At 55.8% G+C, this 27,604-nt stretch overlaps 1 protein-coding gene across 1 annotated transcript in view; it reads right to left on the reverse strand.

The window, feature by feature from the left end:
- The window catches only part of Gsg1l (GSG1 like), a 174,370-nt gene that overhangs the window by 17,778 nt on the left and 128,988 nt on the right, over nt 1-27,604 (reverse strand). The window contains exons 4-6 of the mRNA XM_076840431.2: nt 15,981-16,092; nt 3,884-4,051; nt 586-639 (exon numbers count right to left, since the gene is read on the reverse strand). Coding sequence (XP_076696546.1) covers nt 586-639; nt 3,884-4,051; nt 15,981-16,092 — 334 coding nt within the window. The remainder of the gene's footprint in view (nt 1-585; nt 640-3,883; nt 4,052-15,980; nt 16,093-27,604) is intronic.

Consider the following 27,604-nt stretch of genomic DNA (forward strand, 5'->3'; position numbering starts at 1 on the left):
AGGCCGTCCTTGGGGACAGCAGGCAGGGTGACACCAGGACAGTTCAATTCCAGATGTTTCTCAGAGCCCAGACTGGCCGTCCCTGCCCCAGGGCCAGCACATGCCCACTGTCCCCCATGTTTGCACACGAGCTCACACACACACAAATACACAGACATCCCCACACACACTTGCACACACACACACACACACACAAACACACACTCGCGCCTACACGCCTTTCTTCCCCACACCAGCGCAGTTTCCAAGCCCCCGACCCATCAGAGTCTGCCAAGCCCCGAGTGCCCACCACAGGCCCCTGAGAGAATGACCCAACAGGCCTTGGGTGGCCAGGGGCTGGGCTGGGGAAGGGGCAGCTCGTCCTCTGTCCATCAGTCCCCAAAGGCCACCACCCTGTCCCCCGTCCCCAGGAGGACAGCGAGAGAGTCCTGGCTGGGGTGGGGTCACGTGTTCCCCCTGCTGTGGGGGCTGGGAGCGCCAGGGAGGTCACCCCCCAGCACACGCAGCCCAGGCCCCTCCGCCACCCCCCCCCCCCCCCCCCCCCGTGAGCCGCGGCCTGGGGCCAGCCCCAGCTCTGGTACTTACCAGCTGAGTGACCTTGGATAAGTCATGTCACTTCTCTGGGCCTCGATTTTGCATCTGTAAAATGGGGACAATGACAACACCTCACAGTTGTGCTATGGAAACGAGCAAAGTCCCACCTCAGGCATTTGGAGACGCACCAGGCGCGGTTGGCGGGGGCAGCAGGGCTGTTAGCAGCACCTCAGAGCCTCTCCAGCTCCGGCTGCATCCGGCCGATGGCTGCCCAGCCCCTGCTTCCCCCGGCCAGCCAGGCATGAGTAGCGGAGGGACAGGGTCTGTCTGTCTCTCTCTCTGTCTCTCTGACTCTCACACACGTCCTAGGCACTCTGTCCTGCGTGTCACAGAGGTATCAGATATGAGCCTTCCTGGGACACTGGGAGTTCTGGAATCTCCTGTCGTGGGCCACAAGAACAGGCCCAGAGAGGCTCAGCACCTTACTCCAAGTCACACAGCCGCAGCCAGCCAAGGCAGAGAACCAGAAAACACACTCCACGAGGGGCCTCCAGAGCCCGGCTCTTTCCACAGCACCTCTGTCCCTCAAGGAGCAGGAGATCCCCTCCCTCCTGTCCCTGGATGTGGCTGCAGGGAGGCGGATCACGGCAGCCCTTCAGGCTGCTGAGTAGCCCCTGCCAACCTGCACAGAGACCTGTGCACGCAGAGCATTTTGCAGGGAAGAAGGCAAAAAAAAAAAAAAAAAAAAAAAAAAAAAGAAATAAAGAAAGAAAAAAATAGAAGAGCCCAGCTAAGCTGAACCGTTCTCCTCAGAGGGGAAGGGAAATGAAATCTGATGAACCTCTGCATAATGTTCGCGTTATGAATGTGCAAGGCTCCTCTGCACATATGCTGAGCAGCTCTCATCCTGGGCCTGAGCCGCTGGGGCCGCCAGATCTGGGGCACCACAGAGCCGCAGCGCCTGCTGCTGGGGTGCACACGGCTCCCCGGTGCTCCCCCAGCAGGACCAGTGCCACTGCCCTCAGGCAAGCCAGGGGGTGCGCTGCCCACCGCCCAGGTGACAACAGGCCGCAGCCCCCACCGACACCTGCAGACATGGGCTTATTCACCGACTCTGGCCCCGGGAGGTCCCTGGCTTGGCCAGGGTGAGCCTGGGGGCCGGCCTGACCTGACACAGGGGCCTCACTCAACAGGGGACGGCTGAGCTGAGACCCAGCAAGTGAGAGGCCGAGGCAGGACGAGCTTGGTGCATCCAGGGACAGAAGGGGGCCCTGTGGCCGAGGAAAGTAACCAGTGGTCCCAGAAAGGTCTGGGACAGTCAGAGAGGGCTTCCTGTGGCTCCCCCGCGGCCCACGTGCCTCCGTTGGAAACTCCCACGAGCCTCGGGGAGAGAACAGAGCCCCCAGCCCCAGCCTCCTCTCCTCTCTTCCTGCTCGGACTGCGACTGGCTGGTCCCTAAGGCCCTGCTTAGTTCCCTGGCACTGAAAGGCTCCTCTCCTCCAGCTGCCCTAGAAGTAGACCCTGGGGTAGGGACTTGGAGACAGGGAGCTCATGTGGGAGGTGTCCCGGGAAGCACAGGTGGGGAGAGACGGGGCCGGACGGGGAAGGGCAGGGGACAGTAAAGACTGGGTTCAGAGCGAGGCTCCTGCTCTGGGCAACTGCAGCTCAGTCCCACTGGGGACCTCTGGGTGGGGGCGGGGGGTGCCGAGCAAGCTCCAGAGCTGTCTGCCCCCGGGGTGGGAGGTGGGGGGCTTCACCTCCGGGAGCACCCATCTCCTGAGCGCTCTGGGGAGCCCTACACATCGGACAAAAGCACATCCCAGGTGCGGGAGCCCGCAGGTGAGGGTCCTGTGGACGTGCAGTGAGAAGCCCCCCGGCTGCCTGCCACCCACCAGCACCTGCAGGCATGTCCAGTGTGTGGACACAGAAGTGGCAACCTGGGTGGATCCTGGCTCTGGCTCCTCTGCCCCAGGACACTGCCAGCTCTGAATTTCTTTGATCTTGGAGAGAGACAGAGGAGAGACCTGGCACCCAAACCCCTTCCCCTCCCTGTGCAACCTGAAGTAAGTGTCTTCACTTCTCTGAGCCTCAGTTTTCCTCAGCCCAGTAGTGCCCACTGCCCGGGGAGGTCACAGGATGACAGGTGACGCCTGGGGCCTGGCGCAGGCAGGCGGGATGCAGGCTGCGGCTCAGGACTAGGCTCTCAGCTGTGCTTTCTCAGGGGAAGGCGAGACAGATGGGGTTGGCCTGCGGCTCGGGGAGGCCCTGGGCTCCGCTCTTCCTGGACCTACAGGTCAGGCCGAGGGCGTCAGGACCAGGCAGGACAGGCCGTGTGCCAGGATGTGGGCTGAGCGGCTCTGTCACGGCCTCTGATGGAGGGACTGCGGGGACAGACAGAGCCAGGGAAGGGGCTGGGGCAGCTGGAGGGGTGCAGTTGGCACTGGACAAGGAGTGGCCATGGCAGCTGTCCCCAGGGCCAGGAGGGAGCAGTGGAGAGCGATGGGGCCCAGAGCAGCACTGAACTCCTGGGGGTGGGGGCTCCGACAGGCCAGGGCCCAGCAGCTGAGGTCTGAGTGGCCTCATGAAAAGGTGTCCTGGCTCCTCCTCGGGGTGGCCCCAGGTTCTGAAATCCTGACGTCCCCATCTGCCTGTCTGTCCCTCCACTCACCCCTCCCTCCCTCCCTCATCTATCCACTCGCCTAATCATCCTCGGCCTGGCTACCCGTCCACCGTCCACCGTCCACCCCTCACCTCCCGGCCACCCTGCACACATCCTCACACCTGCTCATCCCCAGCCCATCAGCCACCCCACCCCGTCCACTCCCCTACTTAACTGACCACTCGTCCAGCCCCATCTGTCCACCGCCACCCACCCACCAGTCCACCCATCTAACCACCCTCTACCGTCACCTCCTCTGTCCCCATCTGGCTTCTGAAGGCTGATGACCAGATGCTGTCCCTGACCTTCAGGGCCATCCCCCTGTTGCCAGGACAGAGCCCGGGAAGGAATCTGGGTTGGGCACTTGGATTAAGTAGCACAGGGCCAAACGGCAAGTGCTCAAACTGGCTCCCCTCGCGGCTTCCCACGGTCTGGTCACTTAAGCCCAAGGTGACTCCACGGCCCACAGAGCATTAAATAGCTCAGGACTTCAACACAGTGGAACCCCCGGCCTCCCCTGGTCTGGCCTCCCCTGCCTCCCCCCCACCGCCTGCCCTCCCCCACCTGCCGACCCCCTCCCCCCCACCCCCTGTCCGTCACTCCGGATTCTGGACGGCCCCGGCGCCTGCTGAGGCCAGACCCCGAGCTTCGGTTTCCCAAAGGTGGCCAGAGGAGCCCGTGTGCACTGACCTCTCGCGGAAGTACTTGATGGCCTCGGGGTCGATGAAGGTCGGCTCCTCCCGGTAGCCCTGCTCAAACACCTTGCGCTTGTGCCGGAACTCGATGACCGTCTTGGTGTAGGAGTTGAGCGTGGTGACAGAGGCTGCCATGCAGCAGGTGAAGGAGCCCCACGCCAGGCTGCCGAGAGATGGGGACACGCCGCCGTGAGGGCGCAGGGGACAGGAAACCCACGCACCCACCCACATTCACTGGTGCCTCGTGCCTGTCCCCTCTGGGCCACACCCTGAGCAGATGCGGCTGAGGACAGCACCAGACCTGGCGGCCACCCCACTCCCAGTCGGATCTGGGGAGAGTCATCGTCCACTGCACCGCGGGCAGCGCTCCCAGGTGGGAGGGAGGAGGACCGCGAGTCATCCTGTCCCGGGGGCTGGCATCAGGACGGTCACACCTGCGTCTGACAGGATGCGCGGTGGCCAAGGGAAAGGGCATCCCTGAAGGGAACAGCCGGGCAGAGGCAGAGACATGGGGTGGCCTCGGGCATCCACAGACCATGGGCCACTCCCTGTGGTGGGGACACTGGCCACTGGTGTGAGGATGAGGATTAACCGGAGGGGATGATGGAGGAGGAGTGGGGCAGGTCGATTGTCATGAGAACTTTTGTTCACGGGTGGCATGATGTCTAGTCTCTGGGCCTCACATTCTTTGTGTCACTTTGGTGGCCGTTTGCAATGACACGGCCTCACAGAGTTGTCCCTTGGATTAAAGGAGACGGCCCACTGAGCGCATCTTAGACTGAAACGAGGGGGCCCTCAGGAAGCTGGCTCTCGTCCCTGTGGCCACTATTACCAGCCTTCCTCTCCCTGCTTCTCTGTGACATGGTTTGTGGTCACAGGGACCTGCTTGGTCCCTATTCCGTTCTTTCCCTGGACGGGAGTGCTGAGCCCAGAGCTGGGGAGTCTCTTGTCCACCCCAGGACAGAAAGGGAAGGGAGGGGTGGGCTCGGGGTCTCAGCTGGCCACGTGTCAACTCTAGAAACTGCTTCATGCCCGATTCCCGTGGCCAAAGCTGCGTTGGGTTTGGTTCCAGGAGGGGGGCCCTGCCCGGCTACGGCTCCGCCTGACTTGGTTTCTGGTCCCTGTTTCCAGACTCTGTCTTGAGGACTGGCTTCCTCCACCCCAGGGGCTCCATGGGTCTGTTCCAGCCCTGCACTGTCCCAGCCCCTGGGGCCCCCGGGGACCGGCTCTCAGATCTGACGCTGCTCTGAGGTCAGGGATTATGAGAGCCAGTTTCTGCCCAATTTCCCCAGCAGCACCGTGGCCTTCGGAAGCTGGTCTCTGGACACCACCCCCAGCACTTCCCAAGGTCAGGGTAGCCCACCTCCTGTGCCCACTGAGACTCTTTGGGCAGCCTCACAGAACGACAGAGCAAGGGAGAATCCGAGGACCCGGCCTTTCTCAGGGGACTGAATAGTCATCTGTTCCTTCAACGCCAAACCCGCCAACAGCTCCCCCAGGTTCTTTGTGATAAGCAGCTCACTGCCGTCCCCCCGACGCCCTGTCGGCTAACAGGCCCTGATTCTGGGAGGGTCACCCCTGCACTCCTCGCAGGTCACCTGGTAGGTGCAGAGGAGCCCCACCCCCACCCCTGGGGGTGAGCAGGTGACCTGGGCCCGGCCAATGAGCTCGCAGCTTCTCTCCAGCCTCAACCCTGGTTCAGGGATGGGCACGTGACCCTGGTCAGGCCCAGGAGACTCAATCTCAGGACTTTGGCGGCAGCTCTGGGGAAACAGGGCTCATCCTCCTACAAGAGTGCTAAGCTGGTGGGCGAGGAGCAGCAGGGACCCCCTGGCCATCCCCCAGCCCCATCATGAAGCTGAACCAAGAGAAAACAGGGTCATAAAGGCTTGTCAATCATGAGAGCGCAGAGTGCTTTATTTTGGGGGAGGGGGGTGGGAATTCTAAATATGCACAAAGAATCCCTCCTACTGCCATTTCTAAGCACATCCATTAGTGACCTCACCCAATCAATCCCTGGCCACCATTAATCTGTTCTTCATTTCTAGAGTTTCATTGCTTCAGGAATGTTATAGAAATGAAATCCTACAGTCTGAATGCTTGGGATTGGCGTGTCCAGTCAGCATTCGTCTCCGGTGACTTATCCAAATTATCGTGTAGATGCACGGTTTCTTTACATTGCTGAATAGCATTCTCACCGGCGACGTGTGAATTTCTTCACATCTTCACCAGCATTTTCTGTTGCTGCTGTTTTTCATTTTAGCTGCTCTGATAGATGTGCAGTAATATCGTTGCGACTTTAGTTTGCATTTCCCCGATTGCTATTATGCTCTCTATATCCTCTTTAACAACGTGTGTGTTCTTTTGCCCATTTTTCTAATTGGATGATTTTGTTTTTCTTGATTGTTGAGTGTTGGGAGGTCTCCAGAAAGCCTACCCCTTAGTCCTTCATCAGATTGTGACTTGTAAATATCTCCTCTCCGTAAGTAGCTGCTCTTTTCAACTTATTAAAAGGCTGTTTCACAGAATCAAAGGGTTTGATTTTGAGGAAATCTAATTGATCGGTTTTTCCCTTTTACATTTTTGATGTCTAGTCTAAGAACTCTTGGCTTAATCCAAGATCCCAAAGATTTTCTCCTATACTTTTCTAAAAGTTTGATAGTTTGTGTGTAAGTCTGTGACCCGTTTGGCATTAGTTGTTGGAGAAGGTGTGGAATTTAGATCAGTGCTGATTTTTCTGCCTAGACGTGTCTAGTAGCTCCAGCACCATTTGTTGGAAAGGTGCAAATTAGGTCCAAACTAATTTGCACCTTTGTCAAAATTAGTTGGGCATATTTACATGAGTCTATTTTTAGGTGCCTTATTCTGTTCTAGTATCACCCGGTCTGGATTACCAGAAGTATGTAATAAGTCTTGAAATTGGGTAGAACTGTCCCATCTCATTTCATTTTTCTTTTTCAAAATTGTTTCTGTTATTTGAGTTTCCTCACCTTTCCATATAATTTTCAGAAATTCTTATTTATCTCTAAAGGAAATTTTGCTGAAAACGGACAGGCATTGTATGAAACCTGTTTCTGTTATTTGAGTTTCCTCACCTTTCCATATAATTTTCAGAAATTCTTATTTATCTCTAAAGGAAATTTTGCTGAAAACGGACAGGCATTGTATGAAACCTGTTTGCCACTGTATGAATCGATAGCTTCACTATGTGGAGTGTTTTGGTCCATGAACATGGTATGTCTCTCCATTTATCAAGATCACTTATTTCTTTCACTGGTATTTTGTGATTTTTTTCAGCATGCAAATCCTATGAATGTCTTGTTAAATTGAAGCCCATTTCACATTTTTTTTTTAGCATTTGGTATCATGTTTTTAATTGTGTGGTCCAAATTTTCATTGTTAAGTTTATAGAAATATAAAAGATTTTGTATTTTCATCTTAGATCCTAAGATTGTGCTTGGGATTAGGTCTAAGCGTTTTGAGGGGGTAGACTCCTTAGATTCTTCTACATTTTCTGACATTTACACGTAGGCAGAGTTTATTTCTTCCTTTCCAACTTGCATGAGTTTTATTTCCTTTGCATGTTTTATTGCACTAGCTAGAACTTCCACACTATTTTGAATAACAGTGGTATTCCTGACATTCGTCAGAAAACATTCAGTCTTTCCACATTAAGCACCATGTTCACTATAGGTATTTTGTAGATGTTAGTTATCACATTGAGGAAATTCCCTCTACTCCTAATTTTCTGGGAGAGGTATTTTTCTTTTTTTCCAATTGTAAATAGATTTCAAATTATGTCATTCTTTTTCTTCATCAACTGATACGATCTTGTGATTCTTTTTTCTCCTTTAGCCTGTTAACAGGGTGGCCGACACTGACTGATTTTCAAATATTGAACCAGCTTTCATCCTAGAATAAAATCCACTCTATAAATATTCATGACTCCCCGTTGGCTACTATTTCGTTAAGGATCTCTAACATCTATATTCATGAGAAACCATTAGTTGGTGGTTCTCTCTCAGGCACCGTCTTTGTCTGCTCTGAGGTCGGGATGTTGGGGTTCAGATACGAGGTGTCCCCCAAGCACTGAGGTGTGATGTGCAAGCAAGTCTCGGGGTGAAGTGACTGGGTCGGGAGAGCCTCAACCTCATCAGCACATTAATCCCCCTGAATGGACTAACTGGGGGGTGACCATGGACAGGTGGGGCGCAGCTGGGGGGGGCAGGTCACGGGGAGTGCGCCTTTTGTCCCTGGTGAGCGGAGCTCTCTCTCTGCTTCCCGGTTGCCACGTCCCAAGCTGCTTTCCTTCTCCACCCCCTTCTGCCATGAGGTCCTCACCCTGGGCCCGGAGCAACAGAGTTGGCAGTCCCTGGGCTGAGACCTCTGAAACCAAGAGGTCACAGCAGCAAAAACACTTGTCCAAAGCACAGGATAATACACATCTCATCAACTTTTGAATCATAAAATGTTCCCTCTTCTAATTTCTGAAAGAAAATAGGTGCTCCTCCTTATTTAAATCCTAGTTGGAATGTTCTGGTAAAACCGTGGTGGGAAAAAGAAAAAAAAAAACCACCGTTGTGGGCCAAGGTTCATTTCTGAATGTTTTAAAGTTATGAACTTAATTTCCTCCGTGGTCAGAGAGATCTTAACCCACCTACTTCATATTGGGTGAATCGTATTGGTTTGGGCTTCTAGAGGAAGTTGTCAAATTCGTGAGCACAGAGTCACTTTTAGCATTTCCTGGTCACACTGTTGACATCTTCAGGGTCTGCCCTGACATACCGTGTTTTATTCCTGACCTGGCCAGAGACCCATCGATTTTATTTATCTTTCCTAAGAGTCCGGCTTTTGCTCCACTGATTTTCTCTGTTTTCAATTTTATTGATTTCTGCTCTTATCTTTATTTTGCTTTCCTCTTTCTAGACTTGTGAAGTGGGAACTTTTAGTACTAATTTTGAGACATTTTCTCTTTCCTACGTAAGCACCCAATGCTATCAGTCTCCCTTGTAGCACTGCTGTAGCTCTGCACCACAGATTTTGATATGCCACATTTTCATTTTCTTCAGTTTGTGGAATTAAAATTCTTTTCTTGAGGCTTCCTCTACGGTCCAGGTACAATTCAGAAGCACACTGTTTAGTTTCCATGTATTTTCGGATTTTCCTAGCATCTTGGTTAGAGTCCATGAAGGTCACAGGACACATTCTATATGATCTGTGTTGGCACATGGGTTTTTTTTAAAATTTGTTTTTGTTGTTTTACAAGGGATTGAACCCAAAGGTGCTTAACTACTACTGAGGCATACCCCCAGCCCCTTTTAATTTTTTTTGTTTTGAAACAGGGTCTTGCTAAGTTGCTGAGGCTGGCCTCAAACCTGTGATCCTTCTGCCTCAGCCTCCCAGTCCACTTCTCTGGATGTATGTGATGTGGGTATGAAAAATCAATGTGCATCCTGCTGTTGTTGGATGGAGTGTTCCTATTGGTTGATGGTCTGGTTGAGTTCTGTATCTTTGCTTATTTTTTGTTTTGTTGTTCTATTATTGCCCTTGGTCTACTTTATCTAAGGAAGATGTTCCATGATTTTTTGACTTTTAAATGATGTTGCAAAAGATACACACCAGGTAGAAGTCATACTTCCAATTTTGAATTTCGACCTTTTCCTGGAATAGTGAGGAGTTATACGATACTCTTTCATGATGCTGGATGGTGGCACCAAGCCCAAGCTCTCAGGCTGCCGTGTGATCACAAGGGGAAGCAACCAACACTGTATTTTACTGTGTTGTCAGATTTTTCCTTTTGGATATTGTGCTTTGTGTTTTCACATCCCATTGTGTCTTCAAAATCCCAAGTTCCATGTGTACATCAGATACTCAGCACTTCATTATAAAATAGGCTTTTCGTTCAATGATTTTTGCCAACTTTAGACTAATGTAAGTGTGCTGATTGTGTTTAAGGCAGGCTGGGCCCACCGATGGTGTTTGGTGGGCTGGGCATATGAAATAATTTTTGACTTACAATATTTCAACTTACCATGTGTCTATCAGGATGTAACCCCATCGTAAGTCAAGGAGCATTTGTATTAATAGAGCCAGTCCTGCTTCCTTTTGATTAATATTTGCATGATATACGTGTTCTATTCTTTTATGTTCAACATCTCTATCTCATTGTTCTTAGAGTAAGTCTCTTGCAGACAGTATGGAGTTGGGTGATGTTTTCTAAATCCACTCTGCCAATCTCTGACTTTTGATTGGTGTATTTAGACCGTTTACATTTAGTATAATTAATTATAGCTTATGCCTGTCAATTTATTTTTGCTATTTTTTTTCTTTTTATTCTATTTATTGTTTCTCTTTTTCTTTTGATTATTTCCCTATGGGCTACTCAAACTCTTTTTAGAATTATTTTGACTTGGTTTTGAATGTATCTATATCTGTTTTGGGTTCTCTAAGTCTTACATTCTATATACACAATGAATCACATTCTACTGCTGTTGACATTTTGCTATTTTGAGTGAACCATAGAAATCTTGGCTCCATTTATGTCCCATTTTACCTTCTTCCACTTATAATTGTCTTAAATCTTTCTTCTCTTATTATTTAGAACTACATCAGGTCATATAATGTTTTTTGCTTCCATCATCAGTCATAATTATGAAAAATCAAAAGGAGAACTAAAATTTCTCTTTTCATTTTTTCATTCTTCCTTTTTTGACATTCAAAGCTTCATTTTTAAAATTTCTATTCTGATTAAAGAACTCACTCTGGGCCATTTGTTTCTAAGGGTAGTTTGGCTGGCAACAGATTTTCTCAGTTTTCCTTAACCTGATGATGTCTTGATCAACCTTTCATTCTTGAAGTGAATTTTTGCAACATATAGAAATCTGAGTTGAGAGTTATTTTCTTTTAGCCCTTGAAAAATGTAGTGCCACTCCTTTCTGGCTCTCTTGGTTTCTGATGGAAAATCAACTATCACTTGAATTATTTTTCACTATTTTTCAGATGTTGGTTTTCTCTCACTGCTTTTAACACTTTTTTTCTTTGACTTGAGTTTTTGAGTTTGACTAGATGTGTCTTGGAATGGATTTCTTTGGATTCTACTATTTAATCTCTTGACTCTGTCGATTCATGTCTTATAAAATCTGGGATGTTTTCAGCCATTTGAGTACTTTTTAAGTCCTACCTTCTTTCTCCTCTCCTTCTGGAACTACAATATCTGTTCATGTTTTAAGTCTATTTTCTCTATTCTGTTCAGAGATGGGGAAACGTACATTGTCCTCTCATTGAACCCACTGAGTCCTTCATCTCTTGTTTCCAATCCATTTTCTTTTTTGGTCATTATATTTTCCAACTCTATACTTTCCATTCAATTTTTCTTCATATCATAGAGTTCTTTCTGCAGACTTCATGCTTTCTCAAGGATGTTTGCAATTGCTAGTTGGCATATTGTTATCACAAGTGCCTTAGAACCTTATCATATAATTCCAACATCTCTCTCATTTCCATATTGGGGTCTATTGTGTTGGGAGTCGCCCCGGCTCCAAAGACTAACTTCCCCATTCCCCAAGAAGAGCCGTCCAATGGTGAGCCCCGCTGGCTCACATGATCCTTACCCACCAATCAGAGTAGCCCTGCTGGCTCACCTGATCCTTACCCACCAATCAAAAAGCACCCCATGCCAACTGTCAAACCACCCCCCGGCTCTATAAATATGCAGAGCTGTTCCTCAATAAATGGGCATTTTCTCCAATGGCAAGCTTTGATCGTTCTTTCATATTGACTGCCTTTTTTTTTTTTTTCCTGTTCAAGTTGAGATCTCCCTGGCTCTTGAGATAGTCGGTGATTCCAACTGCAATCTTGACATTTGGGGTATTTTTTGTGTGTAAACCTTCTGCATTAGCCGACTCCCTCTGACGCCATGCTGAATGGAAGGGGTGCTCTGCCTGGTCACTTCCAGGTAAGGGTGGGAGTCTGGATTTCCCACTGGGCTACCTTTGGCATTTAAGATGGAGACGATTCCTGGTTAATGCTGAGCAGGGTTGGGTTCTGGCTCCAAGGAGGCCTCTGGCTGGGAGGGGCAAGGGTCCTTCATTGCAGCCCCTCAAGCAGCCTCCATGGACACATGGGGAGGAGCAATGGTCTCATCACCGTTAGGCAAAAATCCTCCCACCTCTGCTTCTCCTCTGACAGGTACCGGCTGGGAGAAGGAGGCTGTCCTAGTTACTGCCTGGTGGAGGCTGCAGCCTCCGTACCCCATGTGGCCTCCACTGCACTGGGGGTGGGTTTTTTTACTGTCCAGTGGGTGGGCTCCCCGACTCTGGCAGCCCTTGGGTAAACAGGGAGGTTGAGCTGCCTCATTAAAGCAAAATGGGTTCCCCGTCCCTTGCTGGCCCAGGTCGGGGTGGATTCCCTTGTTTGCTTTGTTCTGTGCCTTTGGGCATCTCTGAGTCTCCAACTTCAGCCCGAGTCTGGGATCGATGACAGAACTCACCAAAGCGTTATTCCCTGATCCGCCTCCCAGAGTCTTCACGTTTAATGTGTTGACACCCAAGGATTCTAGCTGTACTGAGCAGGAGGAAGAGGGGGAAAGAATGTCGACTCCGACTTCCTGGAAGTGGAATTCCTGAGCGTTTCTCCTTCTGATCATCCCATCTCCTCTCACACTCCAAAACGTCAGCATTAGGAAAACGAGAGCCTTGATGGTTCACTGCGGTAGCTTGGCCCTTAGCACAGTGCCTGGCACATAGTAGGTGCTCAATAAACAGTCGAGGGGTGAGTGAATAAATGCAGATCCAATGAAAACAGCTAAAAACAGATATGGAAATGCTCTTCCGGTGTCCGCGTGGCCGAGGGGCTCAGGGCTCTGTCCGCGAGCCCTCGACTCCCTGTCCCTCTGGCCCTCAGGCCCCAGAGGGCGCCCTCCCAGGACAGAGTTTGGAAACTCAGGCTGGAACACGCGCTGGTGTTTGTGGCTTGCATTTCTGAGCTGGAGCAATGAGACTTGTGGGTGGATGGCCTGGTTTTTGGAGCTGGGGGCAGAGTGGACACTGGGGAGGAGAGGGGAGGGGGTGACGAGGAAGGGGGTGGTTGTCCACCTACTCTGTCCTCTAGGAGCTGCAGGGGAGGGGCGGGGGGAGCTGAGGAGCGGCTGCAGATCCACAGGAGCGCTCCCGGCCTGCCGGGTGGGAGGATGGTGAGTGACCAGGAGGGAGGCTGCCTACGGCCACCCGCAGGCCCGAGAAGCACAGGTTCACTGTCAGAGGTGGAGCAGGGCACTACCGCCCAGCCCGGCCCTTCTTGCCCAAGAGTCCGTAGGCGGGGAGCTGAATCCCACAGGCCAAAGGGCCCAGCTCCCTGGCCACGGCTTCAGGGGCCCCTCGGGCAGCCACCTCCTTCTCCGTCCTGGTCCCAGAGAAAAGGAGGCCAGAGCCTCGCGGGGGAGGAGTAAAGGCAGCTTCCTGCTGACCACGCAGCCACTCCGCGGTGACAAGCACAGCAAAGTCAGCCTCCCCAGAGGTCTTGGGGGCAGCAGCAGCCCTGCCCCACTAAGGACCAGCTGCCCCGATGCCAGCTCAGCTCTGCAGGGAGGGAGGGGCGGCTGGAGTCCCCCCCAGGAAGGAGCCTGTCCTGCCCATTCCGCGGGGCCCAGGAGGCTGGGGGAGAGGGAGGCCGCCATGAGGCCCCTGGCTCCGCAGAGCCTGGACGCCAGGTGCAGAGAGGCTTCCAGGAGGAGAAAGGACGCTCCTGGACCACGGTGCCACTCTCTGCTCTGTGACCTGGGACAGGTTGCTCAACTCCTCTGGGCTCCTAGGTCACATGGTCTCCCACTCCGGGACGTCCCGCGACCCTTGGTCTAGGGCGTGGCTGCTCTGGAGGGGAGTCCCCGTGTGCTGGGCCCGAGAGGCCACCTGCCTCCTCTCCGTGGAGCCCGAGGGCAGAACAGAAGCAGAAGGCGGCGGACGGACTCCCAGCCTCCTGCCATGATGACAACCAAGCGGGGCCAGGCGGGCCCCTGAGGGAAGGGGGTGGGGGGTGGGGGGCAGTAGGGACAGGTGGGGCCTGGGCAGCGAGGCCCAGACGGAGATGCCGGGTACAAAGCCAGTCAGGGCCTGGGGTGCTCCCCACGGCCAAGACAGACCGAAATCTGGGCGTCGAGGTGGACCCTCACCCACCTCCATCCCTGGAGCCACGGCTGCCCACTGCCCGGGCCCAGGTCTTCTTGTGCTTGGGGACAGCGGGGCAGAGGCGGAGGCAGGGCAGGCAGGAGGCTCCCCAGGTGTGGCCCTGTGGGTCCCATGGCTTTCAGGGAGTGCGGTGGCCTTACGCAGGCTCAAGGTCACAGCGTCATTGGTGGTCACCGCTGTGGTGAAGCAGGAGCCTGGTCCCCGTGGCCCTTCCAGCCCGGCTAGACACGCGTTCTCAGTGGAGGGGACAGTGGTGACCCTGAGCGCTGGGCCTCGTCACATGCTGGTGTCACCAGGCTCCTGCTCCGTGCCAGGCCCACGCGCCTCACCTCCTCCTGTGGCAGCCCCCGAGGAGGCCCTCCTGACGGTCACGCTCCCCAGGCCCCGTCCCATGCCCGTGGCCAACAGAAATGCCACACGGTGACCCTGTCACCGTCACAAGAGAGCCCGCAGCTCCCGCCTGGGTCTTTGGATGGCCCCCAGGGACCAGCCCCCGGCCACCAGCACCAACCGCCAGGGCTGGCTCGGCAGCTCAGATGCCCGCCTGTCACACCCCCGACCCCAGCCCCAGCTGACACCGAGGAAGTCCAGTGCTCAGTAAATGCAGGGATCTTTGCACACGGTCCACTCTCAAACGTTCGCCCCCTTCCTTTGTCCACTTCTCCGGGTCAGGGTGACTGTCCTGCTCAGGGAAGGGAAGGTAGAGGGGCCAGAGCCAAGCTGTCTCCCTGGGGTGGCTCTGCTTGGAGGGAAGGGGACGGTGTGAACAGGCCAAGGCCCCTTTAAGGTAAATCCTTTTGGACTAGAGACTCAAGCCTCTCTCATTGGTTCCGGGAGGGTCACGTGACTGCGCTGAGCCAATGGAAGTCCTAACCAGGAGTGCTTCTGACCCTACGGGAAGAAGCCATCTCTCTGCTGGTGTCGCTACATTTGTGATAGGCAAGCCCGGAAATGTACAAGGTGCCATCTTTGTCACCGCCCGGGGGAAGCTGCTTGAGGACGAAGCTGATACAGAGGGGACAAATCAGGAAAGGGGGGAGGAAAGACTGAGCTTTGGATGGAAGCACCCATCACCTGGATCCAGCTGTACCTGGAGCAGACATTTCGGTAGCTCATCAGCATCTGTTCCACTCTTTTGCTATTTGAGAGATTTGGACTCATTCCTAGCTCCAGAGACCGGCCTGGCTGGGCTGGGCCAATAAGCTCGTGGCATTGTCCCTGGCCTTGGTGGCAAATCCAGATGGACAAAATGACCCAAGCCCTTCAGAGGGAGGAGCAGGCGTGATGCCCTCCATCACCAGCCTCCGCAGCCCTCTGGCGCCACATCCGCGGCCTCTCCTCCTTGCTTGGACTCAGGCGGGTGGATTTTCCCATTCCAGGGACAGAGAGCCAGGGAGCCACTGGATCTTTCATTTACAGGAACAAATAAACACCCTGTGTCCACCCACAAGCAAAGGTCCCCTGACTTTTCTTTCTTCTGCACGTGGAGCTCTGAGGCGCTGGTCCAACCCCTGTACCCAGGGCTCCCTCCTACCCTGGGGGACCCCCATAAACTTCCCCGGCCCCGGGACCCCAGAGCTGGCCAAGGGCAGCGGCTGGCCGAGGGCCCGAGAGCAGACATTTTAGACCGTGGACCATTTGGTCTCCGTGACAACGCTCGGGGCTGGGGATGCCATGTGAGACCGGTCCCAGATGAGACCCACAGTGAGTGCCTGTGCTCCGAGGAGAACTGTGCACCCACGCTGGACTCTCCATCTCCTCGACCCTCACCTGGCCCAGAACATTCCTTATTGGTCTATTCTCAGGGGTTTAAAAATGTCGTCACAACCCGGGGCCCGAGGACCGCTGGGAACTGGGGTGAGCCAGGTGGGACTCGCGGGCCGTGGTCTGGAACCCTGCCCGGCCACTCACCAGAAGGACCATCCGTAGTCCCAGGAATGGGGTCTCCAGTCCTCAGGGCCGAGGCTCACGGTGACCTGGAACACCTGAGTGTACATCATGTGGGCGACCATTCCCAGGAGGCCTGTGGGCGGGACAGAGAGGGGTCAGCAGGGAGAAGCCACAGGGGACCTCGCTCCCCAGCCCCAGGGCCCCTGAGCCACCTGCGGGAGAGACGCCTGGGGAGGGAGGGTTTTCCAAGTCAAAGGGCCCAGGTGAGGCCAAGGGCAGCCCTGGGGAGACGTGGGCCGTGAGTGCATGGCCCTCCAGGTCTGGTCTCTGTGCAGTGTGTGAGTGAGCATCCTGGCTGTGTCCCAATAAAACTTTATTTACACAAGCAGGCGGGGGGCCGGATTCAGCCCAGGGCCGTGGTGTGCTGCTGCCTGTGTTAGAAGGCCTCCAAGGAGAAGCAGCCTGGGGCGTGTCCTTCAAACTGCAGGTCTTCACTAGCTGGGCACATGGCGCACGTGGCTTGGGAGGCTGAGGCAGGAGGATCATGAGTTCAAAGCCAGCCTCAGCCAAAGCAAGGTGCTAAGCAGCTCCATGAGACCCTGTCTCTAAATACAATACAAAGTAGGGCTGGGGGTGGGGCTCAGTGGGTGAGGGCCCGGTACTTCCTCCCCAAGAAAAAAGGGAGAGGAACCATCCAGTACCGTCAACTGTAGCAGCAGTGGAATACTACTTGGTTAAAACAATTCAGTTCCGCCTATGTGCCCGCGGGTGCAGTGATTATAACGTGAGTTGTGTGACTCAGAAGCTCTGGCTTGGAGAAACGTTGGCCTCAAGGGATCCCAATGTGAATTGTCTTCCATGGGCATTTTTCCTGTGTGGCCCTGGGCAAGGCACTTCACCTCTCTGAGCCTCAGATCTTTCCATCAACCCCCAAATGAGGATGTGGGTGCGCTGGGTCACCGGTGACTAGAGGCAGGAGGCCTTGGTGCCTGGTGCCAAGTGCGCATGAGTCACTACAGGGCCCAGGGCTCTTTCAAAGCAGGGCACTTCTCTGCAGGAAGCGGGTGTGTGGACTGGGGTAGCTGGAGCCCTCGTGGGTACCACAGTGTGTGGCTAAGTGACACAGAGTTAAGCTTAGGAAGGAGTGACAGAGTGAGGAAGCCAACATGCTTGTGCGCCTCCTGTATGCCAGGCCCTCAGTCGGACGCCTTCACCTCCCACGTTCTCTCTTCTCATCTTCATAACAACCCGCTGAAGTAAGGAGCATGATGAGGGCCCATGCACCGTTGTCCAGGTTGCCCACTGCACATTGCTACAGGGAGCGGCTCGGATCACAGTCTGTGAATGCCACTCCCTGAAGCTGAGGCAGTCACACCTGCGAGCTGTCTGTGGCGGCTCTGATTATGATCATTCCTATTTCAAAGGAAAGAAAATGAAAGCTCTGCGTGGTAAAGTCGGTCCAAGGTCACGCTGTGGATGGCTCTGAACCAGGGCTGCCTGGAATGCTCCTGTCCCTCGCCTGGCTGGCCCCGTCACCACTTCCCTTACTCCTAAAGAGCCGGCCAGAGAAAGGGTGGCGATAAGGACAGGAGTGGGGACAAGAGAGACAGAGTGAAGAGGGAAAGAGGCTCGAATCCCGAACCAGCCAGGGGAGGGGGGGACACCCTGCCTTCCAGGGTGCGAGGTGAATGTTCAGCAAATCTGAAAAAAATCAAAGTAAAAAGGAAAAGGGGGACGAGCCCTAATTTGTAGCATGTGCTAATCCCACGCAACCAATGAGAAGTCCCTGGGAGCAGATCAGAGAGGCCCCTCCGGCCCCAGTGGACCTCTGTGTCTCTCCCGCCGTCACTTGCCCAGGCCCCACCCAGACGGGGGACTTGACCTTGCCACCTCTCAGCCAGGGTCACTCCGCGGTGCTCTCTGACCCCAGAGGGAGGCGCCCTTTCAGGGCCGTGAGGACGTCCTGGGTCAGGAAGTCCAGGGAGGGAGGAGGGTGACAATGACGGGTGCTGAGGTCCCCAAAGACTCACCCAAATCCCCACCAACAGTTGATATAAAGCATGAAAATTTCTGCCTGTCACAAGGTGAAAAACGACAGCTCAGCATTGGGGGTTGGTATCTCCCTTGTGACCGGTGGGTCTGGGCGGCTTCACCTGCTTCTTGACCGGTTTTATTTTTCTTCTGTGAATGCACCACTCGGCCCTTTGTCGCCTGTGAGCACGTGCTTCCTTCTCACTCGGTGAGGACTCTGTCTATACTGGACACTCACCCTATCTCTGCACGGACGGTCGATGGCCCAGTGTTTCTCTTTCCCCCTATAGCACATTAAAAAAAAAAAAAAAAACCTGATAAACTTTTTATTTATTTTTGGTAGCAGGGATGGTACCCGGGGTGTTTTGCCACTGAGCCACATCCCCAGTTTTGTTTTTTTTTTTTTTGAAACAAGGTCTCACTAAGTTGCTGAGGCTGACCTCCAACTTGTGATCCTCCTGCCTCAGCCTCCCGAGCCGCCGAGATTACAGGAAGGCACCACCAGGCCCTGCTAAACATTTTTAAGAGCAGTTTTAGGTTCATTTAAAAATCTGAGCATGAAGCACAGAGCTCCCATAAACCCCTTTCTGGGCCTGTACAGTTTTCCCTTATCGATGCGTCTTGCTCCTGTAACGGTGGATAAACGCATATTGATACTCTGTGACCGAGACCCATCCTTCATGATCTGGCTCCTTCTTTCTACTGTGGATTCTCTGGGTTTTGACAAATGTATCCATCCACCTGAGCTCATCAGGACAGGCTCATCCAGAATAGAATACTTTGTGGCAAGTCTCCTGGGACCCACCTGTTCGTCCCACTGGGACCAAACCCTTGGCGACTACTGGTCTTTCTCCTGCCCACGGTTTGGGTCATATGGGCTGGAGCTGCACAGAATGTCGCCTTCCAGACCGACTCTTTCCAACTAGCTACATAAGTTTCAGGTTTCTGTCTTTTCCCGCCAGACAGCTCCTTCCTTTTTATTTCAGAAAAAAAACGTTCCATTCTCAGGACGCGCCGTCTGTCTGTCTCTCCATCTCCCCGCGGCTGGACATCTCGATTTGGTCGCACGTTTTTGAAGTTGGTGCAGAACTTATCTGTCTTTCCCTTTGTGGTCTTGGCTTCCTGGAGCTACTTTAAGAAAACCAACCCGGTTCACACGGTCTCCTATATTTTTCTAATGTTGATGTGGATCCGTCAGGAATTTACCTTGGAGGCTTTGGCAGAGGACGGGAGGCATATTAAAGTTTTGCGTATTTCTTTCAATTAACAAATCGCTTTGAGTTCTTACAGAACAGCCCCTTCTTTCCTCGCTGATTCTAAATGACTCCACGGTACAGGTCTGAAAGCATCCAGAACGTGAAAATCCAAAATGCTCCAGAATCGGACCATCTTTTGGGCGCTGGGTTGACACCACCACCTGACCCCACGCGACACACTGCCGTCCAGACGCAGGTGGGTTGAAGACGTCGCTGGAGATCATCTTCCGGCCGAGTGTCCGAGGCGTGGAGGAAACAGGCAAGAAGCCAGTGTGGGGACTTGGCTCCCTCCCACCCTGGGACGGCTCTCCACGTGTCCGTGAATACTCCCCAAAAATGCAAAATCCAAAGCACGCTGGTCCTGAGCATTTCAGATAAGGGGTCCTCAAGCGTCCCCCAAGCCCTGTTTCCTGAGCCATTGATCTGCCTCACTGACCCCTCGGTCTCTGTCCCTGTGGCAGAGCCACCCTGGTTAAGTCATCAGACCTTGGTGTCCTCCGTGATCCAGGGCAGATCTCTGCTCCTCTGGTCTAGAACGGCTGCCCTCCCCAGGAGCGAGCCCTGGGCAGGCAGGGCATGGACACTGTCCTTCTCCTGGCTCCCTAGGTCCTCGGCTATTACGACGGCCTCGGCGGCTCCCTCCCACTGAGCCACATCCCCAGTCGTTTTTTTTTTTTTTTTTAGCTTTATGTCAGAGAGGCCCCTCCGGCCCCAGTGGACCTCTGAATCTCTCCTGCCCATCACTTGCCCCAGGTCCCTTCCAGCAGAATGCCCAGCCAGTCTGGCTCCCTGGGGAGTTACCTGACCTCCCAGTTCCTTAGTTTTTCCATCTGTAAAATGGGAGTCGTGGGCAGGGACATCTAAGGAGCTTTGGCGAGGGGGGGAGGCGAGGCTGAGCGGAGCCGGCCTCCTGGAAGGACCGGGGAGAGGTGACCCGCGGTATCTTCATGTGACACCTCCCAGCTGCGCCCGGAAGGCGAGGCCCAGCCTGCTGCGGAATAATTAATTTCCCAAAGTCTTGGTTGGGAAAAGCATCGATTCCTAAATTGAATTCCATTCATCCCCAAACAGGAAAGGCCGGGCTTTAAGAAAACTCAATAAATGAAAATTACAATTCACTCAGAGACAACCTGGAGAGACTCCGTGATCGCATTTTAAAGATTCTGCTTCGAAAAATGGGCCCTCGGTCAGGTTTCGAGACGCGAGTTTGTTCTGTCCAGCGGGGTCCCGGCAGGGTCTGTCCCGAGTGTCCTCAGCTGGAGGGACGCTCCCAGGGCTTCCAGATCGGGAGGCGACTTTCCACTGCCTTGGGGCACCCGAGCCTCATCCTGAGGTGGGGACAGGTCCTCGCTGCTCGAGGGGGGATCCTGGAGAACCCCGGGGTGCAGGATGAGGTCAAGGGCCCAGAACCGGGCTGGTGCGGGGCCAGGCTGGGGCCAGAGCAGGACGAGCTGCCCCGAGACTCCCAGCTGCTCCCGCTGGGCAGACAGAGCCCAGTCTGTGGTCAGGGCCGGGATCACAGAAAGTGGTCTTCTTTATTTTTTTAATTGATTTTTTAAAGAAATAAACGACAGCGGAATGCATCCCAGTTCTTATTACACACAGGTATTTGCACTTAAAATAGCCCTGGGCACGCGGGAGCCCTCCTTCAGTGTTCTGGAGTGGTGAAGGCGCACGGAGCTAAGGCGCACGGAGCTGAGACGCACGGCGCACGCCACACCGCGGCCCTGGTCTGTTTTGCCTCCCACTAGGTCCCCAGCACCTCGCCCTGTGCCTGGCACACAGTAGATAGTTGATGTGTTTGTTGAATGAACAAATGACCATCGGTTGCCGTTTGGTGGATTCGGATGGTGATGGGGGAGGAGGGAAGAGGGGACCCAGAGGAGAGGACATCGCAAGGCCAGGCTGAGCTGCGCTGCTGGGACCAGAGTTGGTGGCAGCTCTTGAAGTCTGGGTGCTCTGGTTTGAATGAGTTCCCCCAAAGTGCCCCGGATCCATGCGCTAGTGAGTGTGGAGGTGGGGCCTTTGGAAGGTAAGTAGGGGTAGCTGAGGTCATGGGGGGGGGGGGCTTGATGGCATCAGTGGCTTGAGGAAGAAGAGATGCCTGAACTAGCTGCTTGCTCTGGCTCACCATGTGACACCCTCTGCGTCCCTCAGGTGCAGACAGAGCCCGCTCCAGGCCCTTGGACGTCCCAGCCTCCAGAACCCTGAGCCAAATAAACTCCTATTTTTTTTTATGCATTACCCAGTCTCCGGCATTTTGTTACAGCAAAATGGCCTCGGACAGGAAATGAACAGACTTGCAATGGTCTGAGATGGGTGGTGAGGGCTTCTTAGAATCTAGGGTGGACTCGAGGGTTCTGGGTTGAGCAACTGGGCAGAGGGTGGTGCCATTTACTAAGAAGCTGAAGGAGGAGGAGGTTGGGTGGGTGGAATCCTTCGGGGGCTGCATTAGCCCGAGATGCCTCTTTTCTATCCGAGCAGAGATATCAAGTGAGCCGTTGAGCGAACGAGCCGGGGTTCCTGGAGTAGCCAGAGCGGGGACTTCAGTGCGTGAGCCATCAGCTCAGGGATGACAAAAACCCTGTGTGTCTACAGGAGAAAACAGAGGAAGGAAGGAAGGGTCCCAAGATGGGGCCCTGGGCCAGCGTGACACTGTGCCTGTGCAGAGTGGGAGGGGCTGGCGGGGGACGCTGGGGGCAGGGGGGCCATTGGATGTGCCAACAAGGAGGTCCCTGGGGACCCTGCCTGGCTCCATCTCCAGCTCAGCCCGTGGGGACAGGCGGAGAAGAGGAGAGCGAGAACCGCTGAGGAGACCCTCCAAGCACCCTGCCACCGGGGCAGCAGGAGAGGGCACGGGGACCCGGGAGGGATTTAACTGCCGGGGTCTAGGGGTTTCCATGCCGACCCGGGGGTCACGTGCAGAGGGAGACGGATCGGAGCAGAGCAGCGAGGGGGCGATCCCAGGGGCAAGGTCAAGAGAAGGTCGCAGAAGGTTCTAGAACACAGGGCTGGCTCTTGACAGGGGCTGGGACGCCTCCCCCAGGGAATCGGGCACCAGGAACCTGCACGTGAGACTCCAGCTCGGGGCAGATTCGCTCCTCTGTCCTCGGAGCACAGGTGACGCAAGGTCCGAGCTGGGGGAGGCCGCGGTGGGGGTCGAGGGGGGGGTGGGGGTCGAGGGGGGGGTGGGGGTGGAGCAGCACAACCAAGGAAGGGCACGTGGCTTGCTGGGCAGTGTCCCCAGCCCTGGGAGACCTGTGCTCCGAAGTGAGCGCAGCAGCAAGGCCGGGGATTCAGGTGACACAGGGCTGCCAGTCGGACACCCCCAATCATCCTTTGCCGCGTCCCTGGGAGGTGGGGCGCTGGTGCCTGGGCATCCCCGAGGCCTGGACCCAGGTCCTCAGGACACACGCTCCAGGCTGCAGGGGCTGCGGGGCGACCCAGATTCCAGGACCCGGCTGGCGCCTGCCTGGCTGTTTGGATGTCTCCTGTGAATTCCAGGCTGCCCTCAGGGACGGTGTCGGGAGGTGACAGATGAACTGACCACAGAAGACGGCAGGCTGTTCCCGGGAGCCCAGCGCCCACATCCACAGCCTCCTGTGGTCGGGAGCTGGTCTGGACCCTCCAGGGCGGAGGATGGGGAGGAGCAGGACCCGGGGCCACGGCTGGTGACCCCACGTGCAGGCCCAGGCAGGCCAGCAAGAGGCCACAGACCCAATCAGAACGCCCCACTCAGGTACCTGCTGAATTAACTGAAGGACACAGCGAGGAGCCGGGGCAGGAGCATGGGGTGAGAGGCCCTGCCCCCCCCCACACACACACAGGGAGCCCTGGAGCCGGGCCACAAGCCTGGGGCCAGCACGTGCTGCTGGGCTGGGGACACGGGCAAGACCATGCTCCCGTGGAGCAGCCGTGACCCTTACCTGCATGTCTCGGGCAGAGGATACCTGGAGCCAGAACAGGTGTCACCAGGGGGTGGCCCATTTAGGAGTGACGGAACTGTCCATCTGGAGGTGAGGCGCTGGGACCACCATGAACCCCCTGATGGCTCTGCTCTGTGCACTTGGGACACACACGCTCGAGGTCTGAGTGTCTCGCGAGTGACCTGCTCATCTGTACTTGGTGTCCCTGCCTCTGCTCCTCCTGTTCTGTGACAAGCAGGACTGACCCCTCATCCCTGGCGGCTCCCTCTCCAGCTCAGGCCAACACCCTCCTGGAGGAATGGGCTCCTATCGTCCCCCAGTGCGACCCGACATGGGCCCTCGCTGGACCCCACGCTGGCTCCGTCCACCCCTCCCTGGTCTGTTGGTGCAGAGCAGGAAGGAAGGACAGACAGCTGCAGGAAAACCCATGGTTCTTACGGATGCATGGCGGGCGGCCCAGACGGGATGCACCAGGACTTTCTTCTCAATGGAGGGAAAGCAACTGGGGCAAGTGGCCAGGCCTCCCCGTGCTGCCAGGGGGACGGGAGGGACAGCCACAGCCAGGCTCCACCCTGAGTCAGAGAAGCCTGGGGCCGGCCGGCTGGGGAGGCCAGGAGAGGCTCCCTGCTGGGTGTGGTGGTCCCAGCCCCTGGGGAGGCCGAGGCAGGAGGCTGGCTTGAGGAGGTTAAGTAGGGCTGGGGAGAAAGGAGAGAGGCCACGGTGGGCTAAGCAGGGCACCTGATGGGCAGTTCTAAGCCATCTAGCCTCATCTGAGGCACCACTATAAGTTGGGTGCATTTTTCTTTTTTTGTGGCACTGGAGATGGGACCCGGGGCCTCGTTGCTGAGTGGTGCATGGACTGGAGAGAATCAGGCCACGGGGCTCAGGAGGGCAGCACAGGACGCTCCACCCAAGGAGTGGGGTGCAGGAGGGGTGGGCAGGTGGGGAGCAGGGATGCCTGGGTATCAGCAAACCCCCCAACCCTGGAAAGTCAGGAACGAGGAGGGCCCGGGGGGACGGGAGCTGTTGGAGGAGGCTGTTTGGAGTGACCCAGTTCCCATCTGCCCCGCCGCAGCCTCCCGGAGAGGAGGAGAGGAGGAGAGGAGGAGTGTCCGTGTCCACGAGACCGAGACCGTCAGCGGGAGGCAGAGGGAAAATAAGATAAATCCCTTATGCACACCGACCCCAGCCCCCCCAGAGAGCACAGGCTGTCACCAGCCGGTGTCCTTCAGCCTGGCGGGGGGTGGCGCGCAGCGTGCACCCTGCTCTGCACACCCTCCCCCGGCCGGGAGCCAGGGCTGCTGAAAGGCTCAGACCTATTTTTAAAGAAGGAGCTATTTTTAGCCACTCTCCAGAGAACCCGCAGCCTCTCCTGGTAGCGGATTTCGGGGTTTCAAAGTTGCTCCTCACTCGTAACCTCCACCTTCCAGCTCCCGTTTCAGCTGATTTCTTGCTCTGGCCTCCGAGGACCTGGGACAGGCGGGACGGCATCTTCTGCTCCCAGAGCCTCTGCCCTGTCCAGAAGGGTCTCCTCTCAGACCACCTGACCATCCCCTCCCTCTTGTTTGGACTCTGCCTTTCACAGTGGAGTGGCCCAAATCGGAGGCGACATTTAAAGGGGGACCCTCCTGAATGCCCAGGAGCCCTCTCTACAGCCCAGGCCCTGCCGGTGGGGCTCCAGGATGGTCCATTAGGAAGTGGCCCCGGGGACTGGCAGGGCGAGGGCAGCCCGGGTGAGCGGGTGCCGGACACCAGTCTCCTCACTTGAGTGGCCAGATGTGAAACATTCATGGCGCCAGGGCACAGCTGCAGGAGGTACAAGTGCCACTCTCTGGCTTTGGGGATTTTAAAAGGTGACACGAGGTGTGTGAGGACACAGGTTTGGGGACTTGCAAGGTCAAGCAGCAGCCATTGCTATTCCGTCATTCACCTTGAAGCCAGGTAAAGCCACCTGCCTAGGGGACAGGGAGCCGGGGGACAGGGAGCTGGGGACCGGGGGAAGGGAAGGAGGGGGGTGGGGCAGGCAGAGAAGGAAGACAGGATGATCCCAAGGGCTATTGTAGGGGACGCCGTGTCCCCCAAAGCTCCTGTGTCCACGTAGAAAGGTTCAGAGGCGAATGACGCACCCTCCCTGAGAGCTGGCACCTACTCAGTGCGTCCTGGTTGGCTGGCCTCAAACTTCTGATCCTCCTGCCTCAGCCTCCCGAGTCACCAGCTCACTGTGTGCCTTTATTAATAGCCAGGTCGGGAGAGTGGGAGCGTCTTGAAGATGCAGCACAGGGGACAGGGTCCTGCACAGGTTCTGCCGTGCCTCAGGTGCCCTCTTGGCTCTCCCGATGGCCCCCTCGACCAGGACGGTTGAGAGCTGGTAAAATCATGGAATCAGCTGCCCAGGCCATCTCTGGGAGTGAAAGATTAAAAACCAAAATGAGCCTGGCGCCGCAGGAGGGCAGGGGCCGAAATGACGGTGGAATGGAAGTGACATCCGGGGTCCCCTGAGGAGGGGGAGGAGTGAGCAGAGCCCGGAGGACACAGGACTGACCAGGTCAGAGCTGCCCAGAGCCCAGGTGCCCCTCTGGGCCACTCGGGCCTACTTAAAGCCACCATTTCTAAGCCTCAGCCCTACCTGCATTTGGGGACAGAAGATCCTTGGCCGTAGGACCCCTGCGCACGGAGGGATGCTTAGCAGTGTCCCCGGCCTCCACCCATTAGGAGCCACACACACGCACACACAGCCCTGATGTGACATCCAGATGTGACTGCAAGTGCTGCCGATGTCCTTGGGACCCGGGGCGAGGAGGCAAGTGGCCCCTGGAGCCAGGCTCGAGGTGCCCAGGCGTGTCGACAATGGTGACGGCTTTCACAGTCACCTTCTCTTTATTGGAGCGACACTGGCCTTACGTTTCTGGTAGGGACCTGAGGTTTCCTTTCTGATTAAATTCCAGTTTCCAAAAACAACCGCGAGTGATTTAGAGGGGAGGCTAATCCACAGGGCACACGGGGCCCGTGCAGGGGGTGACATCGCGGGGGACATCCGGGAAGTGGAGCGAGAGGGAGGCTGTGTCAATCCCCTCTGTCCCTCTGCTTGCCCAGAGGTCTGACCACAGGCCGGGGCTCCGGGCAGGAATGTCCCTGTGTCCCCATCTCAGGGGTGGGTCCCCCGACCTGCACGAAGCAACCCGTGACAGGTTGGGGACTGGAATTTCAGGCCCCTCCTCACCCCTGCCAGCCTGGGGAGCCCCAGGAGCCGCCCGGCCCTCCCTGCTCGGGGGGTTGAATTAGCCGAACCGCAAACCTGCTGCTCTGGCGGGCTGGGCTCCCAGGGCCCTGAGCACCACCTCCCTGCCCAGGGCTGCGGTACCAGCCAACTAGCTCCAGTCCTCAGGAAGCTGCCTGTGCACGAGGAAAATGGAGCAGTCGTGTGCTGCAGAACCTCCGGGGAGCCAAGAGAGGCTGTCCCCCCACCTGGGGCGCCTCACGGTTTGTAAAGACGCAACCATCCCGAGTCCTGCGCCATCTTAGCCTTATCCCAGGAGGGCGAGGCTTGGTCACAGCTTATTTGACACAGGAGAGAGCAAAGCTCAGACAGGCAAAGCAACCTATCCAAGGGTAACACAGCATGAAGTCTGCCAGAGCCTGAGTCCAGGTGGTCCCATCGCCGCCTCTTCGTTCATTCATTCAACAAACGTTTATTAGGCATTTACTTTATGGCAGGCTCTCTCCATGGTCCAGGAAATAGAGGAATGTACAAGACAGTTTTCCTGCCCGCCTGAAGCTGAGAGTCTTACGAAAGGGGACAGAAAATAAAAACATGAACCTGAGTTTTATTAATGTTACGCAGGGAAGAAGGGGACAGAAGGGGCCGGGAGGGTGGCTGGGTCAGTGGTTGAGCCAAGGAAGCCAGGGCGGGCTCCCGGGACCTGGCAAATGTGCAGCTCTGGGGACGAGACCCGGTGGGGAGAAGAGCAAGGCAGGAAGGGCACGGGGCCACTCAGTGTCACACGCGGGGCGGGGAAGTGGGGGGGATGTTCCCTTAGGAGTCACCAGAGGGTCTGGGGCAGGATGACACTGTCGGCCTCACGTCCTGGGCTTCCCCTGCCCTCTGGCTCCAGGGCTCACGGAGGGACCCAGAAACAGGTGGAAAACAGGTGGACTGCAGGCTCTGGCGGCCACCTCTGTCCTGGGACTGGATCTGAGATGTGTTCCCTTCAGGGCTGGGACCCAGACCCACACCTGGCCAGGGGGCAGGAGGACGGGGCTGCACTGAGGTCCGTGGGGTCGCTGAGGCCCGGCCCTGGGCCGAGCAGCTCTGAGGCTGCCTGGGGCAGGGAGGGCAGTGCGCAGGGGACCTCTGGCACCCCACACCTGGCCTGATGTCACTGTCGTTGCTCCCACTGGCCCTGCTGCCCCTGCTCAAGGCCCTCGGCAATTT

This window comes from Callospermophilus lateralis, chromosome 19 (assembly GCF_048772815.1).
Source record: "Callospermophilus lateralis isolate mCalLat2 chromosome 19, mCalLat2.hap1, whole genome shotgun sequence".
In the NCBI taxonomy this organism is placed as follows: Eukaryota; Metazoa; Chordata; class Mammalia; order Rodentia; family Sciuridae; genus Callospermophilus; species Callospermophilus lateralis.